The 21600-nt window shown below is 41.5% G+C and overlaps 1 protein-coding gene across 1 annotated transcript in view; it reads left to right on the top strand.

Moving 5' to 3' along the window:
* GSG1L (GSG1 like) overlaps positions 1–21600 on the top strand; it is a gene marked incomplete at both ends in the record, with an annotated part of 39910 nt that overhangs the window by 16723 nt on the left and 1587 nt on the right. Inside the window, 3 exons of the mRNA XM_079543080.1 lie at positions 421–468; positions 16376–16528; positions 19335–19446. Coding sequence (XP_079399206.1) covers positions 421–468; positions 16376–16528; positions 19335–19446 — 313 coding nt within the window. The remainder of the gene's footprint in view (positions 1–420; positions 469–16375; positions 16529–19334; positions 19447–21600) is intronic.

Genomic DNA, 21600 nt, shown 5'->3' with positions numbered 1-21600 from the left:
TTTTTTTTAATAGACAGCTTTAGATAAGCATTATAAAACTAATTATTTTTACATAACAGATACCTATCATATGCAGAATCTGTGGAGTCCTCCTCACCCATGCTTGTAAATGACAGTCCAGTGTTGGTGAGCTGTGCGTTATGTGGCTCCTTCTCTGCTATCAAGTTGTTTTCTCCTGATAAGAGGCACAGGAACCAGAACCTAGATGGGCTTTATCAAGCCCTTGGTTGAAGGTGACTCTTGCCTTGTGAGGATCATTTGTCTAGGAAGGAGGCCCAGTAAACATCTGCTCTGTGGCTGAGAACATGAGGTGGTCCCATAGAGTCTCAGGTGGGAGCGAGGGCAGGAGCACCAGCAGAAGGAGGAGGCAGAGCAAACCAAACACCTTCTGTCTCCTAAAATAATCCTTTTCTTTTAAAGGTGAGAAATGTCGAAGTTTTATTGACCTTGCTCCGGCTTCTGAAAAAGGTAAGACAACACATTTAAGGCTTCTTCCCTTTTTACAAATTGCACCAGTACTGTTTCTTGTCATACTTCAGTGCCAGGGGAAACATTACTTCCTAAGCATACAAGAACTTAAGTGTCATCCAGATTACTTTCAGCTGAAGGGTTAAGACAGCTGTTTACTCAGATTCTGCAGACCTGTCATTTCTCTGATGTGTTCCTTTTTCATTCAGCTGTTTGGTGGGCTTTTTTTCCAAGTAAATTAAGATTTATTTTGTAATACAGACATTTCCCTGCCTCCTTTAGTAAGGAAGGACACTGCACAGTTTCCTCAGGCCATGGAGCCATTTATACTCAGAAAATTGCAGTGACACTTATTTCAGGTCCCAAATGTCTCTTTGTGAGGGGAAATCATGTAACTGCTTGTGTGACCTAACATCAAGGAAAGAAGAGAGGGAAAATAATCAGGTGCAAAGAAATACAGCAGGCTGCAAAGCTTTCCTTTACCCCTGTACTAGAGGTGCACATCCCCCATAGCAATTTAGTCCATATTTCTCAATAGTATTCACCATCAGAAATATAAAATAAAAGGTAGAATTCAATTAACTATCAAGTTGGGCAGCTGAGCACATCCTGCTTCCAGCTGAAGACCGAGCACTCTGCCCACAATCACAGAGGCACACGATCCTTGTGCTGCCCTCCATGCTCATAATGAACTTCTGGAGAATCCAAACAATGTGAAAACTCACTTTTGTACAGAGACACCATTTTTTAGATCACGTGAGACAGTCCCAAAGCTTTTTGAGCAAATGGTACCTCCATGAAGTCTGACACAGGCAGTGAGTGGTGTAAGGAACAATTGTTCTCAGTCTGAATTGCTGATCAGCTGGGCAGCTTGAAAGAGAAAGATGATTACTGTTAATAAACTAGTGGGGTATTCAGTGGGAGAAATACTAGCAGTCTCTATGAAGGTCATTGTAAGCAAACTTGAAGATATTACGCACATAAGGGAAAAACAATCCTGGGATTACTAACACTGATGAGCTGTGAGCTAAACCTTACGTACAGAAATCTGACCTTGGGACTGAACAGATTTGAAACCACAAGCTCTTCATTCAGAGGGCAAAAAGCAAACTGGATTTTAGGAATCCCAAGGAAAGGGCCTGAGAACAGAGCAGAGAGCATCCTGTTGCAGAATGACTGTAATGACCAAGAGCCTCTCCTGTATACAGAATACACAGTGGTATTTTTTTTCCCTTCTAGTCTGGTTCACAGAAAGGCAGCAAGGGTATTCAGAGTTCTAGAAGGTTCTGTACAAGAAAGACTAAGATTCTTTAGCCTGAAGGAGAAAAATGTGAAAGGAGATATAAAGGACATTGATAAAGATGTAAAAGGAGCAAAAAAGGCAACACAAGGCCAAGCAGACATTGCATGATTTGAGAAGGACTCAAGACAAGCACAGCGTGTCTGTTAGAAAGGCACGGGGATGGTTTTGTTCATCCATTTTCTGTACAAGTTCATTAGGGTTCATAATGCATCACCCACGCTCATTCCAAAACAGCACTTAGTACTTTCAGTATTCGTTTTTTTGGTGGTGCTAAATGCTGTCAGTATTTTTTTTCCATAGCACTTTTAGAGTTGCTGCATGGTATCAGTATATATTTCTATGCTATTTTATTTTTTCTTTTCGAAGAAGTCAAGCTCTTCTGTTTTAGTGAACAAAATTATTTCTATTTCTGAAGCTTTTCCGTGCAGTTGTATGACATGATCACAGAAAGTGAGGGGAATGCTCAGCTGAAGATAGAAAATACCAACTACCTGACTTACAAAGAAAAACAGAAAAGATTCTGCAATTGCATATCAACTGAACATGGCCAACCTGATTTCTTCACCATCAGCCTTGTACCATCCTGAGATACTTCCATCACATGTGAAAAGAAAGCTGTGACAATGATGCCCAGCTTTCTTTCACTGCAAATTATTTAACTTGTAGATCTATTCTGTTCTTTTGTAAATAGGAAGAACTTCCAACTTCTTTAATTTCTTCATTCTGTCACTCAGCATTGACTTTACAAGTATCCCTTGTGCTGTAGTAATATTCCTAAAGAAATCAGAGAAATCAGCATTTTAACATGTATTTCTCAAGCAGAGCAATGAAGGTATTCAGAGCAGATGACTGCAGAGGGTCATGCAAATTCCAAAGTGAAAACCTATTTAGGAAAGGTGTGTAGCTGGATAACTGTGCTCAGCTGCTGGCAAGGGGCAGGAGACAGATTTCCCCTCTTCTGAAGCCCTGAGAAACCTGCGTACACCTCCAGATTCCTGTGGCGTTGGCTGGGCATGCACACTGGGCAGAAGCTTGCAGCTATTCAGTAGCACCTGGTGCTGGGCCAGATACTTGATTCCCCTTCCAAGTAAATGAGATAGGATAAAAATGCAGCAAATACATAAAAACCGAGGGCCTTTTTCTGAGCTCAGTTGTACTACCATGCTTTGGTTTTCACAGAACATTCTGTAACTGGGAACACAACTTGTCTTTACAATGAGACTTCTGCTCACTCATTTTCTATACACATTCTTAGCATGAATTACCACTAAAAAGTGGTTGTTCAAGGTTTTTTTAATACCCAAAATGCCTCTAGGTATGCATGCTCAATTATTGCAGCTGGGGACTCGGCTTTCCAGAGTTTTCTTTCAAGTTGGCTTTCTCTGCTCCAAATCAGACCTGTGTCTCACCAACTTCTCAGCTAAGGACAGGTTGTTGGAGACTGTCAAAATACTTCCAAGCACATCATCTCTCACTCTGAAGGCATGCTAGAAGGAAGCCTAAGCACAGACTTAGTCTCGTGTAACAAGTTCTTTTACAGTCCATCACCAATCAGCAACAAATCAGAGTAAAACCCCATCAGAATATTTAAAAACTTTTTTTAATAGAGAAAAGTTGATCACAAACATTTACAGGAAAATCTTAAAAATACATGGTGAGGCCTAGGTGCATCCTTACCTTCATAAATGAAAACCTGCTTCTTATTTTCACTGTTAAAGCATAGGGATCTACGATTTTGAGCTCCCTATCTTTAGTCCACTTATGCTGATCTGGATATTGTATTTCTGTTCAGCTATTACAGCTTTTGTATACATTGCACCAATGCCACCTACTAAAAGGAGGCAGATCTGAGCAGCAGGATTTGGGGCAAACAGACCCACAGTGTGGTATAAATAAACACTTCCAACCTACACTTGGAGAGCCCTTCCCTGCTCTTAAGACAGCTGCCAACAATCTGTCAGAAGCCTGTAAGCCTAACATTGAATTTATTAGCTATTGCTGGTTGTTAGTGCTAAATCTGCTTAGCAAAATCAGCTTTGTGATGGTAGATATAATGAGAAAAAAATACGTCCCGTGTCCACATTTATTATGACATTATTCATTCACTAATGGTGAAGGAAGGTAGGATAATAGGCTACTAACAAGGTTACTTTGGCCAAGACTTTTAGAGGGCTCTCAAGGAGCAGTTGGTTTTGGGTCCCGTGCAGCCTTCTATTTTCTAATTCTCATTACAGAAGTGAGTAATAAGATAGCAAGTATTTCCAAAAGGAGCTGGAAGAAAGCTGCCACCTGATCTTCAAGTTCTGAGTTGTCCCTGGGATTTTCTCAACAAAGCAAATTAAAATTTCATTCTTGCTGATTATTTTGACATCAGAAAAGGGTAGCTGGTTTAGTAAGGGGTGCCGATCTGAAAAGCACATCCAGTTTTTAACTACTTGGTACATCTTTTAATGCATCTTCCTCTGCCTATGGGCTGCTCAAGACCTCGCTTGTTCAACGCAGCTTTCTTTCCATCAGGCGCTTGCCGCAGTGTCCACCCAGCACACTGGGCTGCAATATGCTCTATAATCCTCCCTCTGTCACCAGCCCTTCTGGGCTCACCCATCCCTGCAGATTTGTGCCCAAGAGGACATCCACAGGGCCAAGGAGGATGCATTCACGTGGAAGAAACCGAGGCTGAATATTATGTCTGGAAACTGTGGCACCACGGTGTAAAACAAAAGGTGGCAGTAAGTTCCAAAAAGTGACCTGATGAATGACAATTATACACAAATACAGGCCTGTACTTCCCCATGCACAGAACAGCGTGGAAGTTTGAACTTCCCCATCCTTCTCTAAAAGATATAAACATCAGCTGTTAATCACAACAACAGTGAGGGCAGAAGGAGAATGAGGTGCTCTGACCTGAGGAGTCCTGTTGGGAAGTTGCTTCAGAAGCAAACTGAAAGATCATTGTTCACTCAAAACTGAGATTGTTGCAGCAACAGAGGGCAAGATTCACATATAGGATTCACAGGACAATCTCTTTACGAGGATGGTACAATTTGAACTACTCTAGTGTTCTGTAAGACCTCACTTGCTTCAACAGTCAAATTTATGGAACAATACCACAAAAAATAACAGAACGGCAGGTCATCAGCAACTGTCTGCACAGCACTGCTTTTTACTGATTCACAGGGAAATTCACATGCATAAAATAAACAAGACCTTTTAGACACCATGAAAATTGAGGCAACATAAAATCTTACAGAAGGAAAATGTTCATTGCTGGTGAGTATTTAACGCTCAAAAATGTTACAGGGGACTTTTTAAATTATAGACTGCACTGGCAGAGATAGAAAATGACTCCTGTATGTCCTCTACACAGCTCGTGATGATGCATCCTGTAGAGATGAAAATAAAAATCTGCGCTGTCTGAAAAGTAGCTGGCAAAACTAGGATGACAAACAAGAAATAAATAAAGTCTCACCTAAACAAAGCACAGAAAGAAGAGAAAACTTAGCCAAATCTATGCATGCTTTTAAGCCAGCGCTACAATAGCAGGTAATGAGAAGGAAAACAAGATGCCTGATTTTAATGGGTACTGACATAACGGGTGTATCAGAAATTTGACAAGCGAAAGATAACTAGAAGGACAGTAACGTCATGGCACTGATTGCACTGAAAGTCAAAACAGGTGTCTTGTACTGAAGTTGAACAAGAACAACAGAGTAACATCATTAACAAACAACACAGTCTCAGACGATTCCATCCTCAGACAAATACAGAATTAAAGAAGTGATCACCCATTGGGTTGGCTATCAACAGCATGGTCAAATCTAGGAGCAGGGATGGTATGAGGACAAGAAAGAAAATATCAGGAGAAAACTTCAAAACTCTGCACACAGGCTGAGAAAACATCACTCTAGGTATGATGCAGAGACTAAAATTTGAAGAAACTTAATGAACATGGAGAAATGAGTTGAGAAATTTGTTGTTCTTCACTTTTTCCTGAGTAGAGAGCGTGGTTCAAAGTGTTACCAGGAGATGCTTCACATCTGTGACTAATAAATACACATTTAGCATCCTTGCAAAAGCAGTAAGTCAAAAAAACCTTGGGAAGGAGGGGATGTAACAAAAACAAAAGCTGATGAAAAGAAACCAACGGCTCAGCTAAAACCTCTCCACAGGCAACAGCACAGGGCCTGTGCTCTCCCACACAGTCAAAACTGCTTGAAAACAACAACAAAAAAATGGACAAACAGCTTATTGCTGATAATGGGCTGTTCATGGCACTGAAAGAAAAAGGAATTGCGGGAAATTGTGATTGTAATTACTGAGAAAGAAATCAACAGACAATATTCTATGTGGATAAATGCAAATAATCCTACCTTTATGTATATAGTGATGGGTACTGAATTAGTTTTAACCACTCAGGATAGAGTTCTTGGGGTGGTGACAGACACTTCTGTGGAAACATCAATTCACTGCTTTGCAGAGCTTAAGAAAAGATGAAAAGAAATATTAGGATCATTGCAGAAAATAAAGAAGAAAACAAAAAAAAAACCTCCATAACACCACTTGTATTCATGGTGCACCCACCCACAGCACTGCGAGCACTTCTCATCCCTCCCTTGCCACCCCCAGCTCAAAAAGGATATAATAATATTTAAAGAGACAGAGAGGAGAATGATGGTTCTACTCAAAGACAGGGAATGCTCTTTTGCATGGGAGGGACAACACCAAGCAGATTTCAGGCTGGAAAACAGAGAAATGAAATTCAAAATAGCCAAGATACAATAAAAAACCAACACAACTTCTTGGTTATGTACTGCGTAACTGAAGAAAAAGAGGGTCGCTTTTCTAAAAGGGCTTCAACTGCCTAGAGATCTCCATCCAGTGAAAAGAAATGATTGGTTCTCCTTCAGGAATTGTATACTTTTCCAAACAGTTCCCACTGTCTTCTGATATATTTTACATTTTGCTTACATTAGGTTTAATAGCACTGTAAGAGAATATATGTATAAATGTATACACTCGTGCAGACCAGTACCTGTGCATTTGTATTAGGAGAGTTAAGTACACAATGGAGGAAACAAAATGTTACTTACTTCCTTACTTAACTTTGACCCGTGGGGATTTTTACTTTTTTTGTTTGTTTGCTTTTGGGTTTTTTGTGTGTTTTTTGTTTGTTTTTTGTACACACCTGTTATGAATCATAAGTTATTTTTAAAAGCCAGGCAAATATACAAAGAAGAAATTGTGCTAAGAGCAGAATTCCAGCGAAATTTGCAAGCAGTAAGCTTGCTTTTCATGCTGATAATGCAAAAGGTCTGGAGAATATTGCTTCTCTGCTGTGGGGAATGCTAGCTGCAAGGTCTGAGTATAATTCATCCCTCAGCCCAGTACTGAGGAAGTACATGACCAAGGCTGAACTGCAGCTCTACAGAGGGAACATCTAGCCAAAATATATTCACTAATGCTTATGGGACAGTCCTGATTTAGAGTATTTTTCATGATCTTTCATGTTATGTTACTCAACTGAACACACAGTAGGAAAAAGAATACAGAACCAAGGTATTCCTCAGTCTGTTCAATGTCACACACAGGATTAAATTCAGAACCAAGTACAAAGCCAAAACCACATAAAGATACAGAAACCACATCAGCATGGCAAAGAGAATCTTTTTGTTTAGCTCACAGCTCAACCTTGCCTTTCAAAACACAGAAACCCACGAAGAACTACAGCTAAACAAAACGGCTGGCATTTCTTCTATCAGCTACACAGATCCTGGCGATTATATTTGTCAAATGATCTTTCATGTTCTGAGATTGCAGTCTCTTCTCTGGGAGCTTTTTTGCCTTAGTTGTTCTGCAAGAGCAGATAGTTTTAGACATTTCCAATGGCTCTTAGGATTATGAAGCTTTCTCTGCTTTAGAGGGAAGTTTTACTTAGTTCTGTAGCCTGTCTCTCTCATTCCACTTTTTCTACACTGCAGCACAAGAGGAGCAGGCAGATGGTCTGATATTATGAGACTGCATTAACCAACAGATGGACTGACTGCTCAGAGCTGAGTCCCTATGCCAGCCACAACAGCATGCTCAAGGTTTATTCCTTTCACCAATTTTTATTGATCATTCCAACATTTCTGGCTTTTAATTCCAGTCTTGAAGCAGCAGACGTGAGAAAACGACTCAAATCATCAGAAAGCAACTGGAAGAGAAAGCATGAGATTTACACGTCTGATTTAAGATTACGTTAATGCTTTTCCCAAACAAGATGTACAACATTTCACAATGTGTTCCTGTTTGTATATTTTTCCTCTCTTTTCTCTTCCAATGAATGTGAAGTGGAGCAATTAATGTGAGATCCAGGTGTCAGTTCCAACACAGAAGACAAGTCTGGAAAAGCAGAGCTCTGACGGAGTGCTTAGAAACATAGGGGGAAGAAAACCCAAATCAGAAGAAACAAGAGGAAGAGGACCAGAAATGCAGAGAAAACGTCACTTATCATCTTAAAAATCAGTAGAGCAAGAAAACCATACATCCATTTAGTTTATGTAGCACTCACCAGAAAAAGCAGGATCTATTCTACGAACATTGAAGGAACTGTCAGTGCACTAGCAGCATTATTCTACTAGTTCTGGAATGGAATATTAAAGAAAATAATGTTAAAGAAATAACTAGATTTCCACTGATGTGGCAGGCACATTGCTCAGTCCCACTGTTTCTATCACATAGAGACTTTTTGTCATATGAAATTTCAAAAACATTCTGCTTGTATCAGAAACTTCCAGAGATCAAGTTTGAGTTGACAGAGGAGTGATTTAAGATGATGTCACATCATAGCTCATAATTCCTTCAGACTGTCAGAGCAGATATTTAGCAGTGAATTACGAGGAACCTGGCAAGTATAGAGCTTTTTGAAATCTCTTTAGCTGTCCTAACACTGGCCCAGTATTATGACTTGCACAGGGACAGCGTGGCACAGTGGCACGGCTGAAATGAGGCTGCTTTGGTCAGATCCTTGAATCCATCAGCCAGGAGGGCACTTCTACCATTAGAACAGCTGGTGAGCAGTAATCACATCCCACCTTCAGTGGGGAGCACAGACAGAGGCAGAAGCTGTTTCCAAGGAGGATAAAATCCCACTGCGATATTCTGAATATAAGTTTACCATAACAGGGAACCTGTATTTCTGTTGGAAAAGGCCCACAGGAATCAATACAGACTCCGGCCCATGGCTCCATGCGCATCGCTCACGGAATAGCAGGGCATTCAGGAAGCAGTGTCACTGCTTTGGCAGGTAGCACACATTTTCAAGCCACCAGCCACAATGTATGACTAATATCTCCATGCACACAGTTCCTGCCTGCACCACTCATAACACAGTTAACATGACTCAGCAGTCTCCTTCAGGAATAGCGCCACGATTTTCCCAGAAGAGATTCTTTATGAGCAAACAGCTCATGTTTATGGATTAAAAATGCTTTGAACTCTTAACAGCAATTCCACTGTCAGCCGCCCCTTCAGTGCTGCCTTGAGAACAAGCACTAATACTGGATCTTTGACAGTCAATTTCATGACCTGACCACCTGGAGAAACAAGCCAGGATGGGATTTCAATCTCGTTACTTCATCTGGAGACAGGCCTTACAATCTGGCGTCGGAAACTGTTGGCACAGGGAGCTGGCATCACAAACCAACTTTCTGAATTTCCAACAACCATGTAATCATACACACTGGGCGTGGTTGTATATGCATGTGATAGAAGGCATGGATGTGTTCTTATATTCTCTAGAACTGGTTTGTCAGCTGCGTTGCTCTCAGAAGCACAGGAGTAGATGAAGTTACGGAGCTTTGTGGTTCCATAAACAGAGGCAAAGGCTTCTTTATCAGCATGGTCTCATTCAGACAGCATTGAATTCTGGCTATTTCAGCTCCAATTGCAAACAAGCCTGGGAATAGCTTTACTAACACAACACAGCCAGGAATCGTCTCTGCATCTTGTAAGGAAAAAACACTGAAGCTCATATCGATAATTTTTTCCCATTCTTGAGGTCAATTTAACCAGAGCTCTCTCTCATATAAAAGGTGCGGTCACAACTGTTACTTATTTTTCAGGACAGGAAATTGCAGTGGGTTTGAACAAAGAGTACTTGGTGCTTTGATTTGTACTTCTGCTCAGAGCACTCTGAACAGCCCTTTTTTCTTTCTCCAAATGAAAAAGGCCAGAGATGCAAACCAGCAGAATACCCTACAAAGACAGCAGCAGTCATTGCAGTTTCGTATTTATACTTCTTCAGTTGGGTACTGTACAGCCTAAACCTGCTCAAAACTTCTAGAAGTCATTAACCACACTGCTCTTTGGACTGCTTAATCAGGAATTCATCAAAACGTGGCATGATGCCTGGAGTTCCTTTAAGTATAATTTCTGTGACATCTTTCAGGATTCCTTTTTCAAAGGAAACTCAGCATCGAAAACTTCTGATTCCGGATGCTCCTTGCTGAGAGGTAACAGTGTGTTCATTTACAGTGCCTTGCCAGATGCTCAGGGTTGACATACTTGAATAAATTCAAGTTTAGAGAAGAATTTTTCATTCTTGAGTCTCATTACAGGCGGAGGTAAAGCCTCTTTATCTCATTGTCAAAAATAAATTCTGCTTGCCTCATTTTTCCATTCCAGAATTGCCTGCAGCATCCTTTTGTTAGCATGTTGTCACTGTGCAGCAGTTGCACTCCACACGATCACCAGTTTCAAAGATACGCGCTTAGTATCTATGAATCTGATGTTGTCCTCCACTATCTGCCAGAAAACAAGGGACTGATCTTGTCAGATGGTTATGATGCACTTAAGTTCCTCAAGTTTCAGCAATCCTGTGAATAACAATTATCTTTTCAGTCACAATGAGCAATACGTTCACTTTGTTCATGGTTGCAGGGAAATACATTTCCTTTGCATCCAATACTGCTGATTCAGAGGCTGAGTCCTTTCCTGGAGCGATCTGAGAGGTAGAATTCAGTTCTGTGAAGAGGCAGCACTGATGGTTTGCATGGAAACTCCTCAAAGATGACACACTGTTAAAGAAACAACAGTAGTGCAATGCTCAGGGATGCAAAGAAATTCATTAATGTCCTGGCTAACTTGTTGATCTAATACTCTCTAAACAACAGAAGAAAGAAAAAATATGCTTTCAGCAGCACTATATTTTCATCTTAGGCAGAGAGTGTTATCAGAGGGCAATCTGCCTTGAAATCAGACTAGAAAAAGGGCGTTCTGAAGGAGGAATCCTATGATGTAAGTCAACATACACGGACTTTTTCAGTTTGCCCCAGCTCCATCATCCCAGGTTCGCAGTAACTCATTCCAGGTCACATACTTACAGGGCTTTAGCTTTTCCACAGGGTTGTCCTAAAGATTAAAACCCATTCCCTCCAGGAGCAGCTCACAATTTGTGGTGTTCAGCTCCAGAACAATCCCACCTGCAACATATCCCCACAGAACACTCACAGAACAGGAGCAAAGAGCCAAAGTGATCCACAATACACCGATTTCTATCATTCCCAACTAGACTGTTGAGGATGTGACAGGCTGGTTAGTGTAGAGACACCTAGGGAAGAAATGGCAAGATATCAGAACAGCAGGTGTTGATGGTAATGAGATTACTAAGTCATCAAAATCCTCCTATCTACATGTACCTTCTCATGACACCATGCTGAGAGACACAGGACAGCAGGTAAATTGTGATGTGTAATAGAGATGTAACAGTGAGACAGATTGCTGTCAGCTCCTGTCTGAGACAAGAACATAGCACATTGCTGATAGCCTGCTAAAAGCTCAGGAGGTGTGAGGTGGACTTGACAGGCAGCATCCCTCTCACCCAATATCATTTCAGGGAATCCTGAAAATATTGTCTGAATATATTTTGTTTGTGAGAATGCACATATGGGAGTGCAAGGGAAGCAGTTTTGCTTTGTTTTGAAGTAGAAGGCCATTCTTTGTTAGGAAGTCTTACGTTGCTGCCACAGCACTGCAAGGTGAGCAGGGATGACACACTGCCTGACTAATGCTGCACACTGTGAGGAAGAGGCAGTCAGGAGCTGGAACCTCTCCGCACTTACAAGGAATGTCCTTGGCTTAACACACATCTCGAGCTCTGCACATGAGCTCGTGGCAATGCTCTGTTCTCAGATAACAGTTAATTTAGTGAAGAAGCAAGCCGAAAGCATACACAGGACAAAGACCAAATGTTGAAAGGAAGAATACAGATCCTTGGAGGTGAAGGCCATCCAGGTGGGAGACTCCTAGTGAACCAAGTGCTGACCACTCTGAAGGAAATAATTAAAGGCTGAGTTAAGTCAGACAAACCACGGTGGCAGAGGACAGAGGCTGATGGGTACTGAGACAGTAAAGGCAACAAGAGAAGACAAAGAAAGAAGAGAAAAACCCTCAAGAGAGCTTCTTGCCTGTCATATGGAACAACTGAGGTCTCCCCTAGAGATGGAGCTCTTTGCTTTGCAAGAAGGAGGCTTTTGAGGCTGGAAGTGGAGTTAAATCCTAGCAAGGGACTGCCTGATGAATCTCAAGTCGGGAGCAGAACATTGGGAGATCACTTCAACATAAGCACTGAGCCAGGAGACATTCTCTCAAGAATGAAGAACTGTTCTGCTTCTGATCATCTTCTACCTGAAGATGCAGAATGCAGATACAGCTTGCATTTGCAGGACGTTATTCTTTCAGATGAGATTCAAACTCAAAAAAGGCAGGAAAGGACAGACAACTGTGTAAATGCTGTATGTGTGACTTACCTTCTCCCTGTATTAAGGATACTTTTTAAAAGGTACAAAGCAAATATTCAACTTACAATATGAAGTAAGATGCGAGGGTCCTGATCCTGTCCTTCTGGGTAGGACCAGGACTCAAAGAAGGAAGAAGTGTCCATACCTTCCACAAGAAACTACCTCTGAAACTATCATACTGGAATAAAGTTTCTCATCCTGTTTGACCGGGTGGATCCTATTTCTCTCAGCAGCACTTACTGCTCTCATTACTCAGAGACCTACTGTTAGAGAACTCAAACTTCCTGTGACACCAACAACAGTCACTGTGTTTCTTCCTCCTGTCACTTTCTCTTTGACCAACAGGGCTCCTTTGCCCTTCACTCTTACCTCCCAGACCTCTACAGTCACTCTGAATATGATCAAGGCTACTTCTAGCAGTATTCCACATAATGCATGAGCTGCAAGACACAATAGTGTGAGGGCTAGATGAGCCTAGGCAAGTCCTCTGCAGCATCACAGCCCCTGGCATACAGTAAACAATGCAAAACAGCAAGTCATGTTGATAGATAAGCATCTCCATCCCCTATAGAGGACAGTCTCTGATAATCACTACCCTCATTTCCAGCTCTGTCACAATCCTTTCAATGAATCAACATACAGTCCCAAGCAGTACCACACTGACCTGAGCAGAATTTCTGCTCCCCCTTCTGTCTCTGTGGCTCTTAGTGCTGTACTAAATGCTGTGTCCCCATGTGCTAGGCTCTGGGAGCTGCAGCTTTGCCTGCTGGGCCCTTCTATAGAGACAAACTGTGCATCTCTGTAGTTTCCCAGCATTTCTCAAACTCATTACAGCTGTGTCTACAGCATCCAGTTTCAAGCACCTGTTCCTAGGTGGGCAATAGGTAGCTTACATGCAGTTTACATACTTGAAGTAAACTCCAGAAGCCAAAATGTAGGAATCCTGAGATGGTCAGTAAAACCACACTGGCTTTCCTAACTTCTTAAAGCAATTGGCTTAGATTACTTCTTGATGACATTTACATTGAACTTGCCTTTCTCTCCTACTCCTTATAAACTGCATCGGATCGCTTATTTAGTAGTGTGATGATGGAAGACAGTGACAGTGTACAAATATTAATGAATTGCCTGTGCTTTTGGAAACTTAGAAAATCTCCAAGCTCTTGGGTTTCTTTGGGCAAAACGAAATTTACAAACTGAAAGGTGAATGAATGACAACTGCAGTTCATCATTTGGAACAGGGTGTTGAGGTTGATAAGCTTTGCACTAGAAGCTGGGGAGGAAGCAATAGTAATCAGGCTGGAGAGAGACAGAGCAAAAAGAATCACCAGAACTTTGAAGGTGAAGTTAGTATTTTTGGTTGTATGTAACTGAACAAAACAGACAATGGTTGACATGTTTTATTTACCAAATAAATCTAGCTCTAGCTCTCAGGTGAAAATAACTTTTTCATCTGCTCAGAAAATGAATCATGATTACTTTATAAGCTTACATCAAACAATCTTCAGCATCAGGACTTAGTATTGAGGCCTCTTCAATTCCCAGAATACCAAATCTCAAATCCGCATTTAATTTGGAAGCAAGCCAGAGATTGTTATAGTGCATGCGAGGCAGATTGAAGCACTTTTCTTAGAAATGTCCATGTTACCAATACCAGTAAACACTAATATTACAGTGGTGCTAGGAGATGCTGTGCACTGCAATGCTGTGCTCAGCACTGTTCTGCACAGCCCGAGGAGATTTACCTTTGATGCCCTGGAAAGATGCTGGAGATGATCAGAGCAAATGCATGCACATGATTATTTGAGAGACATGAGTCTGTGCAGGGTGAGGGTAGGGGTCACGTGCATGGGTCAGGAGGAGACAAAGGAAACCTTGCAAGAAGAGGGATTGAAACAGAGGATAGATTACACATCCAGTGAAGTAGAGGACAGAGCCACACCACAGCCTTGAACTGCAGTCACTGCTACAGTACCACCCTGGTGGGACCAGCAGTGAGTATCCCCAGAAGTTGAAATGGGGAATAAACAAGCATTGGGGCAGACATGCTTTGTGTTATTCTATCAAGGTTGGGTGGAGGAATTTATGAATTTGAACTAGTCAGGGCTTCCAGCTGCCTCAGGTTACAATCAGGTTTACATAACCTGATTCATTCCAACTCAAAGCATTTCATCATTTTCTCACTATAGAAACTTATGGTTTTAAGAAAATGAGGTAAAATCTCTCCTTAATCCTGCTGTATCTCAGAACAATACCTCGGCTCTCTCTCTCCTATTTCTTTTCAGAGAAGCGTTGCCAGTTGCCTTGATACCAAATTGACTAATAAACGTGAAAAAAGCAGCTGTTTGCTGTTGATAGATGCAATATTACACAAAGTCAGTGTAAGAAATTAAAAGGCTTGTTTACAGCTATCTTTGTAGCACTGCTTAAGAACTCAAAAAATCAGATATGGTGACAATTAATCACACACATTAATCAGATGCAGTTTCTCAGACAAAATATGAACCGGGATCATCCTGGTCACTGATAAGACTCAAATATTTGATAAAAGTGAGACTGGGTATCTGATTTACTGAGCTCAACTACGTACATTATCATACATGTTCTTACAGTGGGGAGAGAATGTATATTTATCAGTGAATTCTGTAATAGTCTCTATGGTTACAACTATGGTTATATTTTTCTAATATACACCATTGTCTTCAAATGCTTAATTTTCCATGTTTCAATTGCTTAGGATGAAATTTTCCATCACTGCCTGTTGTTTCCAGGTGAATTCTCTAGCAGTTACACTAGCAAATGTAAGGAAGAATTCTAGCAGGTCCTTAATGCTGAAACAGTAATTGGGAATCTGGCAGGGACTTACTATTATCATCTGTTATCTGTTACCATCCTCTCAAATTTACCCCATGGCTTGCTGACTTTCAAAGACGCAGCAGATCCTGCTAGAGGCTTTGTGCTGAAATGTCCAAATGTAACATCTACAACAAATGCACCAGCCTCACATGGCCACAACCAAAATGCAGCCAGAACCACGTATCTGTGGCCAACCCCAAAGAGCTACAAAACAAGGTTCAAATGGGGCACATCAACTCTTCCCTTCACCTGAGGAATTGTACCTAGGGGCTGAGGACACAGAATGCTGCACATTATTATTTTTTTTTACCTGCAGCTTTTCAACTGATTATAAATACTTGGCTCCACCCCACCAGTATTGTGGCATCTTTCATATTCATCCCAGCAGCAGATACATGATTGGATCTCCAAAAACCCACAATCATTCTGCAAAACGCTAACTTCTGTGAAAGGGAATTTCTAAGAATAAAGCCCAAGTATTATGTATTTCAAACCTGGACAGGAAGTATTTTCTTTGAACAGCCTTGCCAAAAAGAAATATCTAAAAATGGACATCTCCCACCAACCACACTCTTAAATTATGTGTGCCATCACCACCATGCATGCTAGATTCTGCTTATTTAAGTCATGGCATACCGGGGGGAAAATAGACTCCATATCCTATGCTTTGGGTCACAGGAGTCAAGATGCTCTAGGTTCTCAAAAAGAGGTTCTCTAGCCAAGCTGGGATCCTAAGCAACAGCTTGTTCTTTCTCTAATATCTTTATCACACTTCTATTCTTCAGATCTTCATTCATCACCTTTTCTATTTCTCAGAGTTTAGGTGGTTGTCTACTAAATTTAAGCTTTTTGAATATCCAATTACTGCTGTTTCTGATTTCCTAATCATTTTTACTACCTTTGACCTACTTTGACTACCATGGAAGTATTTAGCATTTAAGTGACCAGTTGCTTCTCTTGTATATTGCAGGTGTCCTATGGTTGTCAGTAGTATCTGAGGTGTTATACATCATGCTGTTAGTCGTCGGATTCAGCCTTATGTGCCTCGAGCTCTTTCATTCAAGCAGTGTAATAGATGGGCTCAAGTTAAATGCCTTTGCTGCTGTCTTCACCGTGCTTTCAGGTATGAGTGTTCCTTTCCCTTTTTGCCATAAGAACAGGACAAATCAAAATGCTAAAACTCTGAAGGGATAAAAACTGGGGGCTACAAGACTCTTATCTGCTCTGAACTATCACACTGCCACTGTGAACTGGGAGCTGGAGCAGCATAATAAATTCACCTCTTGCCAGGAAGAAGTAAAAAAGCACAGCTCTGATTTCACAATGGCAATGCAGTAATTAGCCTCTCCCATACCCTGCCCAGCCACTACCAGGGTCTCAGCCTCCTTTTTCAGCAACATCATTTTGATAATGCGATAAGAAATGAGAAATATATTGTGTTGAAAATTCTTTTTTCTGTTAATCCTAAGAGCATATGAGGGCTTGACACTCCAAACCAAAGAAAGATGTTTATCTTGTTCATCGGCAAAACTGAGAATGAAAAGGATTCCAGTAATCACACTTAGGAGAAATCCCAAGAGTAAGTTTGGGACAAGTATATCATTCAGAACAACTGGTTCAGACTGTTTTCGTGCTCTGTCTGTGCCTGGAGCCTTTCAATGTATGAACTTAAGGAGTTCACTTGTCTAAAAGTTATCAGATCTAACCACGTAATGAAGGACCACTTCACTTCTACACTGGCTCAGAGCTCTGCTTCCCAGGATTTATACAAGCAACTAGCCACAGCTGGCTTTTGTGAGCACACCTGGATGCACTTCTCTGGCAGATAGAACATCTGAATTAAGAGAATTTGTTTTGGTGTGTTTCAAGCTGAAAGACATCATAACATGCAATGCACATTTCTGTGAAGGAGTGTCAATCTTCAGGACCGCCTCAAACTGAAATGCAGTTAGTGATATAAAACTTGGATCAGAAGCGAATCTGAGAGGACAAAAAAAAAGTCTGCTAAAAACTGCCAAAGCATAATTTTCTGGTTCAGATGTCACTCCCAACCCTCTTCCCATTAGGCAGAAGAAGTAATAAGTGCCAGCTTCAATTTGATCCCTGTGTTCCAGCAGCCCTTGTTCACGACCTCCTACTCACCTGAGTCAATGGACTGTCATCTTGGCCTCCCACTCAGCAAACGGGCTGAACATTGCTGAAACATCCATCTAAGTTCTGTAGGAAAGAAAAGAACAGAACAGCCTTGCTGTAGTTAGTCCTGGCTGTGCCAAACCTCCTGGTGACTGAGTGACAGTGACATGCCTCAGGGTAGTCTGTAATATTTTATCAAAGTTGAAAAGTTACTGGCAGAAATTATAGGAACAGCAAAGCACCAATTTTTAACATCAATATCATACCTATCAGCTGGAGAAAAATCCATTTACTTAAGAAGTACAGCAAGCTCCCAATGAATTCTGGAAATTAAATGTAGCCAGAGACAGGGAAGGTGTGCAGCAGCATGCTGTGCTCCTGCGAGGCCTCCCACCCTGCTGAAATCCCAGTTCTGCCTGTGGGATCTGCTCTTTCCTCCTCCTGACTACCCAGTGTGTCACACTGACATGAAGCAGCTGAGCAATTCCCTGCAGTTTTCTGTAATAAAATATCTTCGTTCAGCCTGTGCAGCAGTTTGTAGCAAATATAAATTTTGTCTTGCTGAAGGTCCTGCTTAACATACCTGCAACAGAAACACATAATTCCCCTGGCTGCCTCCCCCAGAATTGCCCTACATCATTCCACATGTGTGATGTGAGACTAATGAAGTGCTTTTGATTCTGGAAGTAAGCAGGAGTCAAGTTTAGAAGAGCCAAAATTTGGGTCTAGGGGAGAGAAAATTGGGATCTGCCACCTGGAGGAAGGGCACAGTGAAAAAACATGAATGGTCTGAGACATCAGGTGATTTCAACTAAGGGGCAAAGTGTAATACACCCTGCTGGGGCAGAACATCCATATTTCAAAGTGTCTGGAGCTGTTGCTGCAGCATGGGGTGCTTTGTAACATCTGTAGGAAAATGGACGGTCCTGCCTTACTCTCAGCTAACTGCTTGACCTTATGCTTTTGGTGAGCTCAGCTGCACTGCTCAGTACTTAAGCAGCTGTATCTCTAGCTATTGTAGCTAGAAAGTTCTCCAAGCATCAGAGCTGCTTTTTGCCACCAGTTCTTGAAAAGTGACGTTTGCTTTTCCTCAGTGGGATGTCTAGATGTAAAAAATACAGGCAGATTTTTCTGCTGAAGAGCCATGCTGGTGGTAATGTACCCTGTGACTTGCCTGCAGCTCTGCTCTTTAGCATCACGGGAGCACAATGCCTGTAATACACTGCGTGATCTTCCAGCTGCACTTCTCTCAGCAAAATACAGTTGCGCCACAATGCAAGCATCATTAAAAGTATTCCTATGATTGTCTCATCATACATTACTAAGAATGCTGTTAACTTTCCTGTGTAACATCCAAGCGTTTTATAAGTGCACAAATTTACATATCTATCAATTATTCAGCCGAAATATAGTTCTGTTTGGAACTGACACATCCACCCTAGCATTGTCTACAAAAGCGTCTCTTCTCTTTCTCTCACCTGAGGCCTGTCTGGGTCAGGCTGTGAGATGCCTTCTGGGTGGCAATCCCCTGTTTTGCAGCAGCAAGGTTGGTGGTGATGTTGGTTGTGCCATATTTCCTTCAGTGGTTTTCTTTAACTTTTCTCTTAATTGAGGTTTCATTACGATGTAAAATAGCGAGCTCTCAGTCACACCTTTCCTCTGCACGCACCTCCGCAGGAGAACAGGAGACATGAAAATACAGCAAAGCCTGCGGCGGAGCTTTCAGAGCACTTCCAGCAGCAGCTGTCTCAAGAACTGTAAAAAAAAATTCAGCTGTTCTGCTCTCTGCTTCTCAGGTCTCTTGGGGATGGTGGCACACATGATGTATACTCAAGTGTTCCAAGTGACAGTCAGCCTCGGGCCAGAGGACTGGAGGCCACATTCATGGGACTATGGATGGTCCTTCTGGTAAGTGTCACCACCTCTTAGTATCTTTTCATTTCTGAGTTGGTCCATCAACCTGTTGGGTGACAGTACATATCATCTCAAATTGCCAGGAACATGCATGTGAATTTCCAGCTGCCAAAACACTACGAGCAAAACTCCACCATGGCCATACTATCATTGAAGTGCTAGAGGACAGTTATCAGTAACTGTGCAGCAGCAGCTGTGCATATCAGCAGGTACATAGCATTTCTAAATAAATAGCAGCCACAATTACCAATGCAGATTGAGCACTCTCATTAAAGTTCAATTTAGGTACATAATTACCGTGGCATTTCAAAGAGTTTTAGGGGGGTTTTGTTGTTGTTATAATTAATGTCTTTGTTGAACCCTACAGTGCAATTTTTGACACAGCTGCAGAGGAATGCATAGCACTCCTAGCACCATGGTCATTCCCTGTGAGTCATGGGAGGTTTGGAACAATAGACATTTAGGAGAATTGTTGTTTTATATATATTTGAAACTTTCCCATTATCTTTGAAAATTACATAAAAATAGTTTGGTCAAGATGTACCAACTGCATTACATCATTTGCAAGTTTCTAAGAAGCTTGATAAGAAAAGGAGAATGCAGAGAGTAAAAAGACAAACACTGCAGACAACATTCACATCCCTCAGAAGCATCATCCTCTTTGTATGGCTAATGGGGAAAATACTTGAGTTTTTCTTTCATTTCTGAATATATTGCATCATTTTAATTCCACCTCAAAGCTCAGACAACAATCTTTGCAAACACCAATAAATGAATACAAATACATCTTAGGCACAGCACTGCAGGGAGTTATTAGTCTCTCCTCTCCTCAGTAGACCATGTTTCATGAGAGGACTTATAAACATTTTAGTAACGTATCATTAAATATAAACAACATTTTTTTAAAAGCGCACCTTATTATCTGCATTAATGGTAAATATTCATTATTGCATACAATAATGAGCTTATAAAATTATTATAAGTGTTTATAACATATATAATAATAATCATTGTATATTTATTATTGTAATTAAATAGTAATGCTTGCTATCTGTTTTTAGTAATCATGAGAGAACTAAACATTCAGACTGTTGCTAAACATCTTGCATGACAAATCAGTCAGAGTATTCTCATTCATCCCATGCAAGACAAGAGGCACCATGCCATCAGAGGCTCATAGGTCCTGTATGGCATCCTGGTAAACCACCTGCTAGAGCACACAGAATTGCAACAGCACTGGAAGGAGCCATGGCTAAGAATCAGAGGGCACGAATGGAGATCCAGGCTGTCGTTCACTTTCCATGTAACAATGGGAAAACTATTTCTCCCGTAACTTTATTTCTGCTCTATCAAATGGGAATGATAATTACACTTCCCAAAGTGAGGAATAGTTGCTTGTGTCACAGGGTTCGCAGTGTGGCCTTTGGTCCATGTTACCTTACCTCATTTTCCCAAGCCCTTGACAAAGGCACAAGTCAGGAGTGGAGCAGGATGTCCTGCAGGCAGCGAATTTCAGCAGGCCAGAGGATCAATGGATGTCCAAGCATGGCCCCTCCAGAAACTAAACAAATGCACAAGTTGGAGCTGTTTGAGCCACAAACCAAGCACAGCCCTAAGCTGAGCCACCAGAGGCAGTGCAGATGCAGTCCCACTACACTTGATCCACGGCTGGCATGGAGGCACTGCTGCTAAAGAGGTCTCTGCTAAGGTAGGATGCAACTCGGCACCCTTCACATTTAAATTTAACCAGGGTCCATACAAGCTAAAACATATCAGTCATAATTGTCTTGTGATGATGATTTGCTAAATGCCAAACCTGAGGTCACAACCAGAGTCTTTGTTCTGCATTTCCTTCTCTGAACCTTTCAGTATTTCTGAGTTAATAATTAGGAATTATCACAAGCCTTCAAGAAAAAATAAGTGTCTCCATATATTATTCACCAGGCACTAAGCAGGCACAGTGAAGCGTGTGGTTTCAGCTGGCTTCTTCCTTGAAATCAATTAGGAGACCAGCTGGAAATATTTGGGGATGTTGGAAATTCTCCACACACTGTTTGAAGCCACTTGCAAGGCTTCCCTGTGCCTGCGATTCTGGACACACACAGCACAAGTTTCCTTCCCGCTTCTCAACACAACCACGAGAACCCT

The sequence above is a fragment of the Tetrao urogallus genome (genome assembly GCF_951394365.1).
Source record: "Tetrao urogallus genome assembly, chromosome: 15".
In the NCBI taxonomy this organism is placed as follows: Eukaryota; Metazoa; Chordata; class Aves; order Galliformes; family Phasianidae; genus Tetrao; species Tetrao urogallus.
The sequence above is the reverse complement of the archived record's forward strand: the minus strand, read 5'-3'. Positions and strand labels throughout refer to the sequence as shown.